Here is a 20,950-nt window from a genome sequence, read left to right as displayed (position 1 = left end):
CTCCGGGAAGTAAAAAGAAGACTAAACTTGAACTAAGTCAGGTCACAGAACTATATGTTGGGTTCTTAGGCCAAGCGGGGCAGTGTACCAGTTGCATCTAAGAAAAAAGAAACAAGTTAATAGGCATGGAAAAGATGAATGCTTATTAGGAGGAAAAATGAAAGGTCTAAATAAAGAAAGAAATGCTTCCAAATGAACTAGGATAGGACTCCAAGGATAGAAGAAGTCAGTGCCAAGAAATAGATTTAAAAAGTAACATGAGCGAGCCTTAAGTATGTTTTTTTTTTTTACTGCAATAAAAATCATGCAGGTTATTAATAAGGAATGTACTTCTAAGTATAGTTATAGATGTATAGTTATAGTTATAGATGTATTTTTTACTTCAGTGAAAATCATGTAGGATATTAATAAGGAATGCACTTCTAAATGTAGTTCTATACCAAGAGGTCCAATTTCTCTGCAGGATGTTAATGCTCTTTTCCATACTACTGGAATGAGGAAATGCTCAGTGTTTGCCAAACCTCCTCCGAGCCTGCATAGTCTGCCCTCTACCATACCCCCAATACTGACTGCCTATGGTGTAAGCAGACTGAACACACACCGATTCAACAGGGAAAATATTGCAGGAAAATGGCCATGGCCGTTAGCATGATGGTATTTATGCGTAAAGACAAAATTACCCCAAGATGAAGATATGAATGCCAGCCTCAGTTAAAAAATGACTGTTCAAAAGTAAACACAAATAGCACTGGATGGACGTACTTCTCAAATGTGGTTTCTGAAAAATATAATCATAGAGAAAACGATTACATTTTTTTAGGTACAAAGTGATATTTAAATGAATGGTTTATCATTTCTTTAGGTCAAAATCTGAAAATTAATGTTCCTTATCAGAATTAATAAAACTAGACTTTATCTTTTTTGCTCCCTCCCCTCCAGCTCTGTTGCTTGTGGGCAAAGTTCTTCAATGTGTTTTTAATACACATTAATTTTAAGAAAATTTACATATTTAGTAATAATACCACTATTTTTTCTATTATCCTTAATCTCCCTCTCATCTTTTCATTTTTAATAGTTCAATATTTTATACAGTGAAGATTAATAACATAAATTATTAATATAGGTTTATAGTTCTATATTCACTGCATGTAACTACATGAAAATTAATTATGAATTCATATCATCTAGAGAAAAATTGGATAGAAAGGAAGCCCACTGAAGACACACTATGCTTCCACGAGAGCCACCATGTAATCCTGTTTCTTGGTGATTTAGAAATATCACTTATCTTAGGCCTTCCCAGAGTCATGGTATCTTTGTCTGCCTCCTTCCTGTTGCCGAAGCTGCAGCGTTTCAGACAGCACTGTGGGCTGTCTGTCACCTTAACCACTAAAAATCTGGGGTCGTTCACTCTACAACAAAAGGATGAATAACAAGCAGACCTTGACCTCCAAGGCTGCGCATGGCACTGAGGAGCTAGGTGTTTATTTAAAGAACAATAGGGCGAGACACCAGAAATAATACATTTGCAGGACATGAAGAGCCAACCTACCAAGTGGTTCATAGAGTTTAATAATTTATTATATTTACTTTCCAGATAAGGACAATCCAGGTGTGAACGGGCTCTGTTCCATCCGAAGATCTTTAGAGAAGAGTCATGTTACGAAGTAGCTGAGATTTAAGTGATGTTTGAGGAAAGTCCATACACCACCTTTGTCTAAGTATTCTTACCGAAATTCTCATTACTCAATGCCCGGGTGAATCCTTACACATTGAAGAAGAGCTGGCTATGACGATGGGTTCCCAGAAGCCGTCCATCCAGAAAACTTCCTACAACGCAAGCCAGGGGAAAGGATGATCCGTTAAAATCACAAGTAAACTAGTGGGGGGTTGGGAGGAAGAAAGGGAAGGCAATCACTATTTACTGGGCACCTACTTTTTCATGGGCCTCCAATAGTCACTTAATATGTGCATCACATTTAATCCCCCCAGCAGTCCTGTGGGGTAGGGTCAGCAGCACTTGGTAAGCTGCCCCAGCCCCGCGGCAAGTATACAGCTGCCAGGATTTGAGACCAGGTCTGATTATAAAGCCCAATCCCTTTCCGCTATATTCAGGTCCTGAATTGGCAAATTCTAAAGTCATTAGTGGAAAATAGAAGAAACCAAATGCTTGGATTCATAGAAACTTCTGATCATTTAATTTACAACAGAAGAAGCTACTTCTCCAGAAATGAATAGAGGTTTTCAGCCTTTGAAATTGTGAAAGAGAAAACCTCAGGCCCCAAATGACATCTCTTGTGCTCGAGTCCATGATAACAAGCTTGGACTTAACTCCCGACTCTACCTGTGTTTCAAACTCTCTCAGACATCAGGCATATCATCTCAGTCAACCAGTGTGACGTTTTCTGGTCGGCAAGGAGATAACTGCCGTGTGGGGCCTCTGCCTCTGCCACAGAAAAAAGAGCCAGGCTGCCTTCCTTCCACCAAACACAGAGACTAAGGCCCTTCGCTAGAATGTTGACGGTATGGAGGCCAGTGCAGCCAAAAAAGAAACTTTTACAGTTTGCCATTTGGTCAAGGAACTGAGGTCGTTTTCTGGGCTGACAGCAAAGAATCAGGATTTCACAGCAGGTTTGGGAGCATTCACTCTGCCACTTACTGTAGTCCTGTGGACTGGTTTTACTAAAAAGTGTGTGTGTGTGTGTGTGTGTGTGTGTGAGAGAGAGAGAGAGAGAGAGAGAGAGAGAGATCCATGTTGGTCAAAACACCGGAAAAGGTAAACTGTTCTACTCCTTTCTCTTTGGCCACAGCTCAATGTGCACTCTGCATAAAATACCTATCATGCTAGTGACATTAGACTAAGCATTGCTTACCTAGTGCTTTCAGGTTTACAAAGTTATTTCATGCACATTATCAAATTCGACCCTGACAATATTGTTACGTGAGAGATATCACTCTTATTCTATCGTGAAGAAACTGAGGTTCTGAGAGGTTAAGTGGTTTGCTTCAGGTAAATGTCGCACGTGTAGCCATAAAACATTTACTTCCCGATCCAGGTTGGGCAAAGGGGGAAGGGACACGAGAAATTTCAAGCTCTGCGGTTGAGAAGTGGAGGCCCCTCACCTGGCCCATCCCGCCCATCCCCCGTGAATAATAAAAATCCACTGCTCTCTGAAAGTTTAAAAACAGGACTTTGAAACTGTTCTGATGCAAAACAGAACTCAAGTTCTTTCACGCACATGATGTCATTTGACTCTCACCAAAACTCTGTCAGAGAGACATGGCTGACACCAGGTGAATTACTTTATGAGAAGCAAATACAGGGATGAAATAAATTGTCCCCTTCCTGCTCTGAGATACTTTTGGAGAACTACAGAAGCAGCGTTTAATCCTGCCACACCAACTGCATGTGGTCATACAATGCCCTCACAATCAGCATCTTTGGTTTGGCCTTCATTCACTAGGATGCCTGCATCTTGGAATAAAAAAGACTACCTCTCAGCCAGACCCTCAGAGAGTTCACAGAGTTTAAACAGGGAGTTTTGGGAATTCTGTGACTGGGTCTCGCTGCAGGGTGCTGGCTGACCTGAGGACCCGGTGCTGACCAGCACTGCCAACCTAGCAGGATGTCACTGCCAAGGGGTAACACATCTGGAAGAGTGGACAGACACATTAACCCACAGTGACTTGTGAAAAGAACTGTAAATATGTTCTATTCTATGCCAATACTGTATTTTATCCCAGTGAGAAAACATAATCTAGCACATTGCTATTTTGTTTTATTCTATGTAATTATTTACTTGCCTAGTCACATATGTAATATAAATTTTGATAGCTTAGCAACAAAAGAAGAGTTATGAGTATTGGTTTATGCAGTAAAGACATTTATCTATTCACTCAAAACACTACAAATAAGGGCAAACCAAGGTTGAGTGTGGAATAGAAGGAAAGAGAGTACAACTGTCCTTTATTGGGAGGGAGGTCAACATGGCGCTGTAAATTCTCGATGATTGCTTTGATCTTCTCAGTTCGTTGACACTAAATGTCATCAGCAGAGAGGGAGGATGAGGAGGAGGTGTTAGGGATTGAGGACAGAGAAGGATCAAAGAAATAGCCATTGAGGTAAGAAGGAGCATGAACTAATATAAGTATGGAATGACAACCATGCCTACTGGAAGCCCATGGTCATGAATGGCCAGAAAGTAAGATGAGTCGGCATGCCCGTGGGTGTTTCCTGCGGCCACATTAGACTGCGAGGAGTAGGCAGGCCGGGAATCGGTAGCAAACTTAATCGTGGTGGTGTATGCCTGGCAGGTGCAGGCAAGAGAGAGGCAGGGGACTATCGAGTATATGTCAGGGAGACTAAGGGAGCTATATCCAGGGAATTTTATTTTCTTTTTACTATAAAACTTCATGGAGAAAGTGTTACTGGAATCGCACCCCAAAGAAGGGCAGATTTTAGATTTGAGTAAAAGGCAGTAACATTCTGGGTGGAGGAAAGAGCCTGAGCAAGAACGTACGCAGACAAGCCCAGTGTGTATTCCAAGAAAAGTGCTGAGTCATTTGATGACAGTGCGAAAGTAGTAGCAGGTGAGAGTGGGCAAAACAGTGGCCATTGTAGAAAGCAGGAGCTGGGATGCATTTTCTCTATAGGGCCAGGTAGTACATCAGGCTGCGTAGGTCTCGCAGGCTCTGTCGTGTTGACATCGCTGCTGGTGCCGTGATAAAACAGCCTCGGGCCGTGCATGAATGAACAGGCCTGGCTGTGTTCCAATATGACTGCATTCGTCACAACAGACAATCGGTGAAGTTGACCCTCAGTTCATAGTCTGTGGGCCCATGACTCCCATGGATCTGTTAATCAGTCTCATTTGAGTACAGCTGAGAAACTGGTATCTTTAAAGTCTCAGATTTTCCTGTCATTCAGGAACTAGCATTTTGCAGTAATTGCTTTCAATTGGCACCCATATTATGAAAATGTCAAATATAATATTTCATGAAACAGTCTGTGTTCATTAGTAACTATGTTACCATGGTTACTACTGTGATTTTTTTAAAATTAACTCATACAAATATAATACCTAAAGTTGGTATTTACTGCTCTTATAAGTCCACACAACATGTTAATAGGGTCTATAAGTCTCACAGTTTATTGAAACAACAAAAATAAATGACTAGGTAGGATTTTCCTGTTTTAAAAATACTATTTCATACAAGGTTTATAAAGTATATGCATTTTTAAATATATATTTTTATTTTTATTTAATATATTTTATTGATTATGCTATTACAGCTGTCCCAATTTTCCCCCTTTGCTCCCCTCTGCCTGTTACCCACCTTCCCTCCAGCAATCCCCTCTTAGTTCATGTCCATGGTTCATGAATATAAGTTCTTTGGCTACTCCATTTCCTATACTGTTCTCAATATCCCCCTGTCTACTTTGTAGCTACCAATTATACTTCTTAATCCTGGCACCTTTTCCCCTGTCCTCCCCCTTCCCACTCCCAGCTGATAACCCTCCAAATGATCTTCATATCTATGATTTTGTTCCTGTTCTGGTTGTTTGCTTAGTTTGTTTTTTTAGATTCAGTTGTTGATAGTTGTGAATTTGTTGCCTTCACAGTTTTGATCTTCTTTTTCTTAAATAATTCCGTTTAACATATCATGTAATAACGGCTTGGTGATTACTCCTTTAGCTTTACCTTGTCTGGGAAGCACTTTACCTGACCTGCAATTCTAAATGATAGCTTTGCTGGACAGGGTCATGTAGGTTGCGGGTCCTTGCTTTTCATCACCTTGAATACTTCTTTCCAGCCCCTGCTTGCCTGGAAAGTCTCTGGAGAAATCAGCTGACAGTCTTATGGGAACTCCTTTGTAGGTAACTAACTTCTTTTCTCTTGCTGCTTTTGAGGCCCTCTCTTTATCTTTAACCTTTGGCATTTTCATTACGATGTGTCTTAATGTGGTCCTCTTTGGGTCCAACTTGTTTGGGACTCTCTGTGCTTTCTGGACAGTATGTCTATTTCCTTTGCCAAATTAGGGAAGTTTTCTTTCATAGTTTTTTCAAATAAGTTTTCAATTTCTTGCTTTTCCTCTTCTCCTTCTGCCACCCCTATGATGCAGATGTTCGTATGGTAAAAGTTGTCCCAGACATTCCTAAGGCTATCCTCAGTTTTTTTAATTCTTTTTTTCCTCCTGCTGTTCTGACTGAGTGCTTTTTCCTTCCTTGTGTTCCAAATCATTTGTTTAATTCTTGGCTTCATGCTCTCCACTATTGGTTCCTTGTAGATTTTTCTTTATTTCATTTAGTGTAACCTCATTTCTTCCCTATGCTTTTGCCATACTCAGTGAGATCTTTGAGCATCCTGATCACCAATGTTTTGAACTCAGTCTGATAAGGGTTATCTCCATTTTGTTTAGTTCTTTTTCTAAACAACAGGTTTATCTGTTCTTTATTTGGGCCATGTTTCTGTCTCCTCACTTTGGCAACCTCCCTGTGTTTGTTTCTATGTATTAGGTTGAGCTGCTTTGACTCCCTGTAAAAGGCACCTATAAATTGTGTGGGGTGGAGCCTTAGGTAATAGCCAGGGTGGGGCAACATGCTTCACCACTTTGTGGCTCTGTATGGGGGAGGGCTCAGAGAAGGGTCAGTGCCACTGCCTGGCTTCCAGAGGTATGCTCTGCACTCACCCATCTAGTCACTTCACCCACTTCCTGTATGTGACTGGTGCCCTTCCAGCTGTTGCCCTGGTGGTGATTCCCAGAGTGGGTGGGTTTGCATATATTCTAAGTTGGTATGGGCCCTTTAAATAAACTCTCCTGAAAATTTGGCAGTTTCTTCCTCCATCCCAAACTCCATCCCATACTCCACTAGTTTTTACAGCCAGCAGTTATGGGGATTTATTTTCCTGATGCTGGGACCCAGGGCTGTGCAGTCTGGCCTGGGGCTGGGGTTCACTCGCTCCCAAGGTACCTGTCCTGATTTTTATCAACCACATGTGAATGTGGGGCTGGCCACTCTGTTGCCACCACTGCCGCCTCTCCATGCTACAAGGGTCTCTGTGACTCCACCCCTCCTACTTGGCTGGGTGAATGTGGCTTCTTTAAATCCTTGGTTGTTGGACTTCCATACAGCTCGATTTTCTGATGGCTCTGGCTGTTACCGTATTTTTGCAGTGTGTAACGCACATCTTTTTTGCCCACATTTTTGAGGGAAAAATAAGGATGCTCGATATATACAGGTAGTACTAATTTGTTACTGGTACATAATATTTCTTATAACTTGTATTTGTTCTTCTGTTTTGCAATTATTTGTCACATAAAGTTTCTTGTACCATAACATGTTCAAAAGTAAATGCTAAAACTCCTTACTAATACAAGAAAAACAAGTATCTAAATATAAATAAATAAATAATTGAATTTAAAAAATTAAAACAAGAGATTTTTTTCCCGAAAGTTTGAGCCAAAAATATAGGTGCAAATTATACATAGCAAAATATGGTATTTGTTTTGAGGTCTGGTTGTAATTCTCTCTGTGGTCGTATGAGGAAGCGATGAGTATCTACCTATGCCTCCACCTTGACTGGAAGTCTACAGCAATAAAATACATATTTTTAATAAAACATTTAATTTCTTTGGAATGCTTAAAACAATACTAATTGCTCAATTATATTGTAATGCTTCCAAAGCAAATTGTAAACATTTAAATATCTATACTGCCAAGGGCAAAGGCAATAATAAAACTTGGACACCTTAGTTACCCTGACTAGTCATAAAGCATTAAATATATGGTATTATAAAGGATGAAGGTCAAAACACCTCAGGAAGTGTGTCATGTAAGACAGACAATGAAGATGCATATGTGTAGCTTGAGGGCATCTCTCGGTCATAGGTCTATGCAGCAATGTGTTCCCGTGTTTGTTTTTATCATTAGGTACAAACATTCCTGAAAAGGTGTTGTGTGGTCTTGGAAAACGCTGGTGAGCACAACTCTCTAAGGCAGGTCTTGTGGACAGCTTCTCCAGGGCAGCACAGTTGTGATGCTGAGCCTGCTGTCCAGGAACAGCCTGCTCCCAAAGTGCTGCCTTCAAAAGACTTGGGAAAAGGGAAGAGATTCCTTCAAACCATAGTATTTACAAAATGACAGAGAGTTGAAAATTATGAGATAGGTTTAGAAATTCCAACATAGTACTGCAAAGGAATTCCAGAAAGAGCAAAGAGAACAGAGAGGAGGAAATAATCACAGAAATGATTTAAAAATTTCATGAAGGTGGACTAAAACACTAGCTGTCACACTGAAGGGAAATAAGGGGATGAATACAAACCATGGTAATTTCTAAATAAATTTCTTAATTCCCACAGAAAACCATATTGATAGCCCGCATGGAAAGAAGGACAAGAATCCTTCTCTAGGTACACAAGGACGAGAATCAGGATGAATCCGACCACGGTGCTTACAACAGAAAGAGCAACTCTTCAATGTCTAAGGGAAAATGAACTTAAACCTAGAAAGCTGTTAGTATTTGAGAAACAGGGCGAAGAGCATTCTGTCATAACAGACCTTAGAAAATGTAGGATTCACAGAATGTCTGTGAAAACATTATGTGAAAATGTATTCCAGGAAAAGGAAAATGTTATCCAAGAAAAAAAGGAAAAAATGTGATAATTAAGGAAGTAGAGGGCATAAAATGAGTTAACATTTATATTTGGGTCTAAATAACTAATGATAATATTTTTAAGTGCCATTTTTTTTATCTCATCCATTCATTTATTTTGCAAAAATGTGAGATTCTTGTGGTCAGAAACTTGTTCAGTCCTGTAGCTCCAACGCATAAGCATCCATGATATATAATAGGTACATGTGACATGTTTGTTGGATTTGATTTAACTTGTTGACAACTACCCTGTCCCCATTCTCACAACTGTCAGCCTCTTAGCTGCACTTGTCTCCCTACCCAGCGGGTATCCCCGTCAGTCCCTGAAATATGACCCTGAACAGCACCCTAAAGTTCCCCACATTTCATCTTTCTGCTACTTTTACTTTGCCAATTTCAAATTCCAAGCTACAAAGTATTGCACAAAAAAATGTGCCATTATAATTTTTGAGATGCATCCTCTAGTGGGCCTTTTCTACACCCTACAGCCTTGCTCTTTCTGATGTTCTCCACCACACTTTTAATATCAACTTTATTAAGGAATAATTTCAAGATAATAAAGTACACCCACTTTAGGTACTTGACATGCAGAACTTTGACAAGTGTATACATCAGTGAAACCACCACCACAACCGTGGTTATAGAAAATACCTACAAATTTCTCTCGGGCCAACTTGCAGTCACTCCATTCCCACCTCCCACCACCAGGGGCCAACCTCACAGGTACTTTTCCCACTAGCAATATGGAAGCAAAAACGTGAGTAATCTGCATATGGAAAGTGATGTGGGGGGAAAAAAAGAAGCAAACTCACATTAAGATTATTATTTCATTTGGAGATTTGTGCGACACAGTCATGACGATTAATTGCAAAAATGAAGAGAAAAGTTTGCTACAGAAAAGAAAACCCTAGATATATTATTATAATTGCCAAACAAATAAACAAACAAAGGAAAACTTAAGCTACCTAATGGAAGGCAGTTGGGCAGGAGTAGGCAGGAAAGAAAAAAAGGGAGCACAGTAAAAATTACCCATAAAACATAATGTGTTAGGAGTCAGTCTCAGCATACAAGTACATCCACCTACACAGGCAAAGATGTGACAAGAACCCTATCTGCTTACAAAAAGACAGACACCTAGATTGTGTTTTAAAATAGAGAGGCAGAAAGACAAAGAGATACATTTTAAAATATGCTACTTATAAGAAATGGAACAAAAAATAAAATGATATAGACACCAGTGTGGTGGTTACCAAAGGGAAGGGGGAGTGGGGGTGAGGGAGGTAAAGAGTAGAGGGGGGCAAATATATGGTGATGGAAGAAGATCTGATTTTGGGTGGTGGGCGCACAGTGCAATATGCAGCTGAGGGATCATAGAATTGTACATTAGAAACCTATATAATTTTATTACCCGTCACCTCAATAAATTTAATAATTTTTTAAAAGAAATGCTCTGGCTTGTGTGGCTCAGTTAGTTGGAGCATTGTCCCATAACCTGAAAGGTCATGGGTTTGATTCCCTGTCAGGGCGCATGCTAGGGTGCAGGTTCAGTGCCTGGTTGGGGCACGTGAGAGAGGCAACCAACTGACGTTTCTCTCTCACATCGATGTTTCTCTCCCTCTCTCTCCCTTCCTTCCTCTTTCTCTAAAATCAAAAAGCATGTCCTTGGGTGAGAATATAGAACAAATTAAGAAATGCTACAAAAAGCTTGAAAATGCAAGAACAGAAAAAGGTATGTTAAGCAAATATAGGTACAGTAATAATAATACTAGAAAAATTAGGCTTCAAATGATAAGGACTAAGTGATACAAAGGATAATGCACACAGATAAAAATTATGACCTACAGCAAGATATAATAATCATGAATCTTCATGTGTCTAATAATGTAGCTTCAAATCAAATTATATAGAGGAAAAATAAGGGGTTATCAAAGGTCTTAAAACATTTTTCAGAAAATTATACTTAAAAATAAGTAGGGCTATGGTCTGTGGTAAGCAAATAAGCTGGATTTCAAAAAAAAAAAACACATTGATTTGTAACATCTGCCAATTTCTGTTATGTAAATATCCTTCCACACTGATTCCAAGCCAATGGTTTAACCATTAGTTCACAAAAGGTGTGAATAGTTAATCACAGGCTCTCACAAGTCCGTGAGAGTCCAGCATGCCGCTGCCAGTGATGAAAATGAGAGAGGCTGCAAGAGCAGCAGGTCTGCGCAAAAATTCAGATAATGTACCAAATAAGCAATGAATCGGCAAAGAAAACCAGGGACCTCTTTTCTTCACTATCCAGTCTGTTCCACAGACATTCACTGAGTGAGTGCCTTCTGTGTGCCTGGTGCTCGGGCTACGAAGGTGAATAAGCGTAGCCCCTATCCTTTAGGAAAGTACAGAAACACACTCATACGTTCATTATGTACTACCAATGCCAAGACAGTTTGGGTCTCCAGATTTTGATATTGAGAGAAAACATCCTAGAGGAGATGACAAAAATAAATTACTTTGGAGGATAATTAAAGTTAGCCAGTCTCAGAAAAGAGAAAGGGCTTCCCAGGTAGAGGGGAATCATGGGCAAAGGCACAGAGGCGTGAGGCAGTAGGAAGCAGGCACGTGCACCCCCGCACTCCCATTTTTCCAGCACATCAAGAGGGAGAACGGGCGTGGGAGTGGTATGATAAGTGAAAAATGGGTGGAGTCACGGACAGTGCCTCGCTTGCTTGATGGGGCGGGGCCAGGGGGGGAATTGCTCTTCCTGGTGTTCACAGGGGCAGGGGCATAATCAAATCTGAGTTGGTTGTAGATTATCTTGACCAGCGCACAGGAGATGCATTGTAAGGAATCAAGACTGAAGGTAGGAGAACGTGTCAATGACTATTGCAGTTGTCCACATAAGGAGTGAAACTAAGGAAGTAGTAATAGGAACTGAAACACAGTAATAGTGTTGCTTATTGGAATACTACTTCCCAGCACAATTGGCAGGTCTTGCTGGCTGCCTGGGTATGTAGGGCGTGGGAGGAGGGAGAGTCAGGATGACTAACAGGTTTTATGGTTTGGAAGGTCAAAGCCGTGGGCTCCTAATTGAGATTGGACACGAGACGGGCTGGTGTGAGGGGAAGATGACTCACCCAGTGTCGTGTCAGTTCAGACGTGTTCAGTTTGGAAAATTGGTGAGATAGCAAAGACGTGCTGGAGGGCAGAGGAATCAGCAGATTAGAAGCTCAAGAGCTGGCAGGGCTGGAGATAGAACACACTGGCTTGAAACCTTGAGTTCAGAGGAGATCATGCTAGGGGAGCACGGAGAGAGAAAACTGCAGTGAGAACAGGAAAGAACAAGGGTCTTTAACCTTCCTTTAGATAATGGCTTCAGCAAAAGTCTTCTAAGTGCTTCAGGTTATTGGTCGAGGCCCAAAGGATCACACAGCAAGCTGTTCCAGCACTTGGCGTGGAGCACGCTCCCTTGAATGTAAGGAGCCCTCTTTTTCAATTTGAACATCTCTGAAATTGGGTCACATCTTATAAATGATCTCTATCCTCATCCCCAGAAGAGCTGTTATTAAAAAGTGTTTGCTTCTTGAAAAATGGATGGTGTTTCAGGGCAGGTTCTCTGGGAAGGAGGTTCTGACTGATTTATGTGCAGGAGGTATATTGGGGAAGGCAAGAAAGCTGAATTGGGCAGCGGAAGAATGCAGGCCACTCCAAAGTCGCTGCCTGGGCTTTGTGGAGCTCCGAAGCTGGGGTAGTCCTCTGCAGTTGTACCAGTTGGGGACACAGGGCCTTTCTAACGCTCCCCTCCCCTCAAAGGACACTGGGTGGAGGCTGCCCCTGGGGAGAGGGTGTGACCTTTGAAAGGACAGTGTCTCCCAGAGAGGACTGACAGCTGAAAACTAGTAAGCAGCACTTCCAGTATCTGGGACCACAGGTTTTTCATTCCCGAAGGAGAATATGGCTATGGCATGGAATTCACTACAAATGATATTTAAGAATGAAGGAAATACAGCATTTTTATCTCAACAGGATTTGATAGTAACATGATCACGAAGTATTAAACACAAATTTTGTCTGGCACAACCTATGTAAAAATCCAATTTAGTAAAAGTTTAGGTCATCTGAAATCCTACCTTGTTTGGAATAAAACGGAGAGAGAGAAAGAATTATTCCAGAAATTTAAAAAAAAAAAAAAGAATATAAGATCACAAAAGGTATTCACTGCGCAATTCCTAGGGATTTACTGAAAACTTCTTCGGCAATGAAAGAGTCAAATAGCAGTGTTAAGTGCTAACTTATGGAGCACTTAGAATGAGAGGTAGAGTTAACACAGGATCAGTGGGGCTTCAACGCCTTTTTCCAATACCTGTTGTGAGGAAGCAACAGCCCTAGCCCTGGGGAGGTAGGCGGGCATGGAGGGCAGCCTCTGAGGACGGTGGCCTTCTACCTCCTAGAATTCATCCTGGGTTTGCAGCAGGTGCTGTCAACAGGCAGGCTGACAGCACTTCCTTCAATCTATTTGGATCCAAGCACAATCTCACCCCCAAAAGACCTCATGGAGTATCTGGACCTTATCTGTGTGACTCTGAGGATATGGAGACAATGCATCAGAGACACTATGTCCCAGACCCTCAGCCACTTTACCCTCCCTCCCTCCAACTCTCACAGCAAGACCTCCTAGAAGACAGGGCGGGGGGGTGGGGGTAGGATGGGGAGTCGAGAGAGAGCCAGGGCTACCTGGCCAAGCTGGAGTCCCTGCAGAGGCACAGACCTCTCTGAGGTCTTGCCAAGTGAACCCAAAAGCTGGACTTCTCCCAGGCTTCCCTCCGAAGAAAAGCTGCCTGAGCAAGAAGCTGTGGAGGAAGTTCAAAATGTGTTATTTCCGGTAATGCAGTTCTGGTAAATTAATACTTCCTAAACCATCAATAATAAAAATAACAAATTCCAATCTACTTTGGTAGATAAAAGAACACATGTTATTTTGATTCTCTCTATAGAAAATATTAAAAGTCGGTATTGTATAAAAGAGGAGATATGGGTGTACGCAAATAAAACTTTGTAGGAAATAAAGTATACAAAGATGATTCAGATGTTTGTAAATCATGATGTTAATATTTTGTGATGTTTGTGGTAGTTTTCAGTTTTCTTCCAATCTAAATAAAGCCTGAAAAATGTTCTAGGTGACAAATTTCGTATTCATAATTTGACATTCTTTTTCACAAAGAGGGCCAAACACTATACAAACGTGAGGCCCACAAACCTGATTCCTCACTAAGTTAACTCTTACTAACTTAATTGGTGTAATCAGGTAGATTGATGAGGTCCACGCTGTCATCATTCTACCTTACAGGTGAGGAAGTTGAGGGCAAAGAGTTTAAGCAACCTGCCAACAGTAACTCACAGAGGACAAGGCAGTGTTGAGATTCGAACCTGCCTTCTGCGCTACACTGAAATAGGCGGTTTACAGACTATTTTGACGTACTTCGATATTCATCCTTCACTTGTCATTCAACATTTGCCAAGCTCCCATTTGGTGCTGGGCAATTGTGGGTGGATCTGCGACAGTTCCTACCCTCACAGACCATAAAGACCAGTGAGGAGACCCCAAATGCACAATCAAATATAAAGGTATTCAGAAGGCTATGAACCAATAGAGGAGAGATAGTGAATTAAGTGTTCTGGTTTGCCGAGTGAAAGAGTGTGAGCAATGACATATAAGCATCTGACAAGTCTTCCTTTCAGTCCCGGAACACTGGGGAGCGCATCCTATCATGTTCTAAAATTGTAGCTGACGACAGTGGATATATTGGGGACAATACATTTTAAAAGTTTGACTTCAGGAGTAATGAATGACGTTTTCTGAATGCCCGTGACGTGACTGGCATTTGGTGTCCTAATCAAGAAGAAAGAAATAATTGAGGTCCTATAATTTATCTTCTTTTCTATGAGGAAGCTGAAGGAAAAACATTCATGGCATGTACGCCAAGAGTCACCTTTTTTAAGGGAGACTTTCCTTAAGGACCACAGTCAGATATCATTTTACCTTTTCCCCGCCCAAGCTTGGGCGTTATTGCTCTTCCGTGGCTCTTGTCCTTTCATTGGCTACTTGTTTTATACAGAGTGAGATCAGGAGCTTTTTAACACTAATGATTAATGACATCTTTAACATCTAAAAGCTCTTCACCAATTCCTCAGAAAATGCGCATAAACACATATCCAACAATTTGGACAAAATCATCTGAAGTTAAGACATTCATCCCTCTAGAAGTCTCGGGATCTCAAGGTAAGGACGCTTCTTCTAGATCACTGGCCCTATAAAATAATTTTCGTAACCCATGTCAGTAACAAACACACATAAAACAGGTTTATCTGTGTGTCTGCTATACGGCCTAGCACTGCAATAGAAGCTTAATCAATTTCTTGATTTTAAGTACCCCAAATGACGTCACAGCCAACAGGAGACACAGAACCAGCCGCATACTCCCTGTCTGGTCACGTCTTACACTATCATAACAAATAAACAAAGTAAATGTTGAGAAAATCCTATGGTTCAGCAAAAACTCTTTCCGAGGGAACAAAGGTCAACTAGAAGAACAAAGTTTTACACTGGTAATCGACAATGGAGTATACCTATTGAGATGCTGTATCGAAAACTGACTGTTAACCAAAAAGATTAAAATGTGAACAACTATCTAGAAAAATCACTTCTCACCAGAAATTACTTCAATAAGAGCTACAAATTTGTAAATTAAATTGAAATCTGCAGTCTGTATGATGCTGAAAGAAAATAATGACTCGGCCTCAAAAAAAAAAAATAAGTTGCTTAATGCCTGGGGGTTATGTACAACCAAAGGAGAGAATACGCTTCCTGCAGTAACAACCCCTGATATCAAGCCAGTTGATGACTGAGCATGAGCACCTGAAGAGATTCTCTGGGTTATCACCTGAAAACATAGCCCTATCATAGGGTGATAAGGCCATGCGGACTGATTGCCTTTTGAGAAGGAAAAAAACCCATTTTTTTCAGTTTCCAGTAGAAAAATATGAAACACAAATTAAGCAGGAATGAAAAATATGTTAAGAATCCTGTTATTTCACTTTGATTCCCTGGGACACCCATTCTTGAGCTAAGTACTGAATATTTACATCAAATAAACACTATTAGCAGAAAAGAAAATGAAAGAAAATTCTTTTCCCACTCAGAGCATTTCAAGATCTGAGCTCCTGTGAGCCACGAAAGCACAGGGAAACAGCCTGCCCAGGCAGGACAGCCATTTCCCCTTTTATCTACTTATTTCTAAAGCAAAATGTGAAGAAATATCCATGTAGTTTAGACTCCTCTTCGGATGCTGAGCTACCCGTTTCCAGGGAAAGCAAAGGATTACTAAGACTTCTATTCCCTTGTTTTTAAAAAATGTCTTCTCTGCTTTCTTTTCACTCAGGTTAATTACATGAAACTGATAAGACAAAAATAAGGAAGGGAAGAACTCCTGCTTCACAGTGCATCTCATAGAGGAGTTCAGAGTAACACTCAAAAGGTACCCTGGGGAAAGAATGAAAATGCACTGTCGTGGAAGCCAGGCGCCCCCTCAGGCTCTGCTTTAGTAACGGAAGATAGGACACTGATTAGTGGCAGGGTATAGGGAGAATGTCGCTGTGCACCAGCTGGGCTGAGAATCAAGGACGCCAACCAGTAAAGATGTGACACCGGGTGACACGGTTGCAAAGGCAAGTGGGAGACAAAGAGGTTCTAATGAGGAAGAAATGACATTAAAGTGAAAAAAATCTCTCCAAACGTTCACTTAATACTCATTGTGGCCTCTCTGTCAGGAAACACTTCTTCGGAGCTACATCTAGCAGGAGGGTCCAACCTGCAGGCTGCAGGCTACACGTGGCCCAGGACGGCTGTGAATGCGGCCCAACACAAAATCGCAAATTTACTTAAAGCATTATGAGATTGTTTTGTGTGATTACATGTTGCAATGTATTTAATGTGCCCAAGACAACTCTTCTTCCACTGCGGTCCAGAGATGCCTAGAGGTTGGACACCCCTGGCTAGAATAATAAAAGAGGTGAATGGCTCAACATTAATGGTATATAGTGTTGACGATGCAAATAGCCAAGGGAGATACCCACAACACTTGGTTCTAACGTACAGCAGGGGTGGGCTGGACAAGGCCACTGAGGCCCTGGGGGAAGGTTGGTGGGAGACGTGTTCTGTAGGAAGAGAGCATTCAGATGAAAAGCATGTCTGAAAGATCACCTGACAAGCACAGCTCTGAGGTCAAACTCAAGCTCCAGTTCTGAGCTCTTAACAGCACACAGGACGGCAACTCAGAAAGACAGCTTCTGATCAAGTTTTATGGGACTTTTTCTTTATCACCAAGACATAAAGGCATCTCCACGAAGGCAGCTTTACAACAAAACTTCCCATTAAGGGTTCGACAGAAACAGAACCATCTGACAAGTCTCTGATATTCAAACAACAAAATCATAAAAACAGTAATACAATATTCATTCAGTAGAATGAAGCACATAAAACCCAGGAGATAGCTCACTTCTGGACATGGTATCGGTGGTATGAGGCTTCCTGCCTCTAACACTCCTAGTCACACACTGCCTCTGGCTATAATAAAACATTGCTACCCAGCTAGAAAATCAACATATTGGCTTCCAGAGCACATGGCCTTGGTGGTTTTCCTACGAGAATCCTACAGCTTTATGAAGCCACGTACTGACAGAATGGCAGTGTTAAGAGAAAATAAAACCAAAAGAAAAACAGATAAACATCTGTTTCCCCTTGCACAAAGGCATCATTGCAAACGCATAGTAGTAGAGGTTCTTGCATAGCGAAAATTCCTTTTGTTCTTTGCATCCTGCACGGCATCATGAATAGTTTTGTCCTGTTCTGGTTGCTATTTTCCCAACTTTATTACCAGAAAAAATCATTCCCTATGTGCAGGTTGCCCAGAATAGCCTCCCTTCCAGGGAGGGAAGTTATAGCTCAGACCCCGTTTCTAATTTAACTGTTCGTTTAATTCTCTTTAACACTTTAAAACATCATATGGACGCGTTGACTTGTCACAACTGGGCCATCAATTTTGAGGAAAACCTATCAGAACGACAACACTGGTGCCTCATACAACATATTTCACAGAGAAAGAAAAAACAACTTCGCTGAGACAACGCACCACCACTCTGGCTATAGTCAGCTCTCATGCACGATGTCGGTGTTTCCGGGTTTTGGCGATTTATCGCAGGCAGCAGAAATGCTAACGTCTCATTAAAGGGAGAACGGTGACACATAAAGTGGGGCCGACAACATTCAAATACTGGAGAAGATATTTCTGGTGAAATAAGAGGAAAAGGGAAAAAAAACAAAAAAATTATTTAAAGAAGAGCAGAGTATACAAAAAATTGGAACCCAAGAAAGAACTTTACTTTTTAAAGATAGAAAAAGAATCCTATAACTTGATTAAGTATGATAAGCCCCAGCACATCCCAATCAATTTTACTGTAATATTCACACACACTGTAAAATTTCCCTATATCTTTATGAAATCCAACAAAGAAATCTCTAGGCAGTGAGGGTGACATAAATTAAATATTTCCAGCAACTGGGAAACTGACCAAAGTGTGTCAGATATGTGTTTATAATAACAGAATTTTGGAACTGCTCATTGTATAGTCAGGGACCATGAGTTTCAGAGATGTGTGGTGACTTGTCCCAAATGACTTAGCTATTGAGATAGCCAGGCTGGCTGTGTTTCACTGCTCCTAATACAGCTGAGCAGGTCTGTGATGTTCTGTCTGACCTGGCAAATCACGGGGGGAAAGAAGATTCCTCTCATTATCTGAGGAAATAAAAAAAGAAGATTCAAAAGGTGACAACAAAAAAAAAATCAATGAAATATGATACACTCAAAAACCTGAGAAATATATGTCACATATGTGCTTAAGTTATTTAAAATCAACATAATGGCATGTGGCTGTTTTTTCATCATTGTGTGTGCCAGATCAAATATTCTGCTTCATAAAAGTCCATGTGGTCTCTAGTTAATGGTAGCTTTATGTGATCAAGAATGAGATTTTTCTTGATTGACTTCATATCTTTAGCAGTTCCCTTAGCACATGGCTATAGGAATTAAAGTCAACGATCTCTGAAAAGTGTTTAAATAAGAAGAAAAACTACGATTGCACACAAATCTCCAAAAGAAACTGAAATGAACATGGCTCTCAGTTAACCAAGTTTTTCAAGTGTTTTCCTAGGATAAGCAGAAGGGAGAGACAGGGTACAAAATACAAATCAAAGCTTGAAATAAAATAGGGCAAACTAAACTGATGTTAAGTACAATTCACAGAAACATGTAGAGCACAATAAAACCTAATTCATGTGATGCTTGACCATCTGGATCTCGTATTTTACAGGACCAATGTGCGTGTAAAGCTTGTATTGGAACCCTTTAAGGCAATACTTTTTATAGCACTCTGTTGCCAACGCAGTCTGGCTATAGAGCAGGAAGGCTGGTTTCCATAATTAATGCCCATGGATAAAATCGGCCCTCTGATGAATGTGGTGTAGGAACAAGCTCTGTAATTCGACCAAACCTAGGCTTGGCTTTCAACTCTGTCAATTCCTCTTTTGAGTGACAGGGTGTGGGAAGCAGAAATCCTACCCTAAATGTGACTATCATATCATCCCTGGTAGGGCACATGTGGCACAGTGGGGAGACTACTGGGGAGGGGACAGGGAGGAGTGGTTAATGTAATAACACGAGCCCTTAAAAGCAGAGAACACTTTCCCGGCTGGTGGCAGAGAGAGAAGCTAGAAAGACTCACGCCGTGAGGAGGACTACACACGCCTTTGCTGGTCTGAAGACTGAGAGAGCTACGTGAGAGGAATGCTTCCAGGAGCTTCTAGGAGTGGTGAGTGGCCCCTGCTGACAGCCAGCAAGGGGACAAGGACCTCACTCCTACAATTCCAAGGAACTGAATTCTGCCAATAACCTGAATAAGCTTGGCAGTGGATTCTGTCCAGAGCCTCCAGGTAAGCGCCTAGACTGCCAGACACCTTAATTATTACCTGTCAGCCCCTGAGCGGAATACCCAGTCAAGCAGATCTGTTCTTCTGACCTGAAGAACTATGATATAATTAACGGGTGTGATGTTTTAAGTCACTACGTTTGTGATGGTTTATAACACAGGATAGAAAACAAAAACGTAGGTCAATTTATTTAACTTCTAGAGCTTCTGAAAAGCAGAGCTGCTATGAATCCTAAGTGGCCGTGATAAGGAGAATGAGATCATGCATACAATGTGCCTAGCACAGTATTTAGCATGCAGTAAGAATTTAAGATGCAATTACTGTACCTTTAAATAATTTATTTCATGAAATTTCAGAGATTTCTGACACATTTTGTAAGTCAACCTTTTGGGGAATACCCTACAAAATCATCTGGTATTACTTTTGCCTAGGTCCCCCTATATCTTGAAGAGACTTACAGGTTTGTGAAATTAAAACAGATGTGTGAAATTAGAACAATGTTTCATATAAGATATCACAATAAATTGACCAGGTGACTCCACAAAACACATGTTAAAATAAGTGGTTAATTTGCACTTGCATTCTAAACATGCTATACCAGTTGAACATAGAACAACACGAACAATAAAAACTAGATATCCTTAGAAAGGATTAGGATCCTAATAAGTAAACAAGGGTCACAGGGGCTTTAGGTTGTGGTTCTCTATTACCATAAAGAACAGCTGAAAAGTTACCTGAAACCTGCACATAAACCTAATATGAACTTTAGCAAAACTTTCTAAATTTAGGGCCCAAATGGGAAAGATCCAGTTCTTTATGAACGTTCAAATTGCTTACATCGTTCGACTCTAAATAACGCACGGTTACGTAAGTACAAGTGTAGGTTGAGAGAAAAGGGCAGGCCATTAATTATGTTGGAATATTAGAAATGGGATAAAAAACTAGACTGTTTGTTTTGAGAGAAGACAACCTATATAATAAACTTAAAGAGTGAACCTCGGCGATTGCTATCAGGATGAAACAGACATTTTTATACATAGGAGATAACTAGACCAAAGTTAGGGGAAGGGGACAAGCTGCAGAATGGGAGCTGAACTATATCGCGAGATGATAACAAACATATTATCTCCCATTTATGTCACAACAAGCAGATGTGATGGAGAAGCTGCCATTGAATAATGGAGAGCTCTGAGGACAGTGGGACCATGAGGTCATCATCATTCCAGGGGGCCCGAGGAAGCTGTCGAAAAGCTACAGGAAGCAGAAAGAT

The 20,950-nt window shown here is 40.9% G+C and overlaps 1 protein-coding gene across 8 annotated transcripts in view; it reads right to left on the bottom strand.

The window, feature by feature from the left end:
• Positions 1 to 20,950, bottom strand: part of IL15 (interleukin 15) — a 52,273-nt gene that overhangs the window by 7,806 nt on the left and 23,517 nt on the right. For 5 of the 8 annotated variants that reach the window (XM_045202697.3, XM_045202695.2, XM_045202700.2 and 2 more), the window contains 2 exons: positions 1,732 to 1,830; positions 681 to 778 (listed from right to left, as the gene is read on the bottom strand). In XM_045202697.3, the coding sequence (XP_045058632.1) occupies positions 681 to 778; positions 1,732 to 1,743 (110 nt within the window). In that variant the 5' untranslated portion in view covers positions 1,744 to 1,830. Of the gene's footprint in view, positions 1 to 680; positions 779 to 1,731; positions 1,831 to 11,776; positions 11,936 to 13,373; positions 13,639 to 20,950 lie in introns of those variants that run through there. The other 3 variants (XM_045202698.3, XM_045202696.2, XM_053911827.2) reach the window with 3 other exon arrangements.

This window comes from Desmodus rotundus, chromosome 9 (genome assembly GCF_022682495.2).
Source record: "Desmodus rotundus isolate HL8 chromosome 9, HLdesRot8A.1, whole genome shotgun sequence".
NCBI classification, from domain to species: Eukaryota; Metazoa; Chordata; class Mammalia; order Chiroptera; family Phyllostomidae; genus Desmodus; species Desmodus rotundus.
Note: the sequence above shows the minus strand (reverse complement) of the source record. Positions and strands in the feature narration are given on the sequence as shown.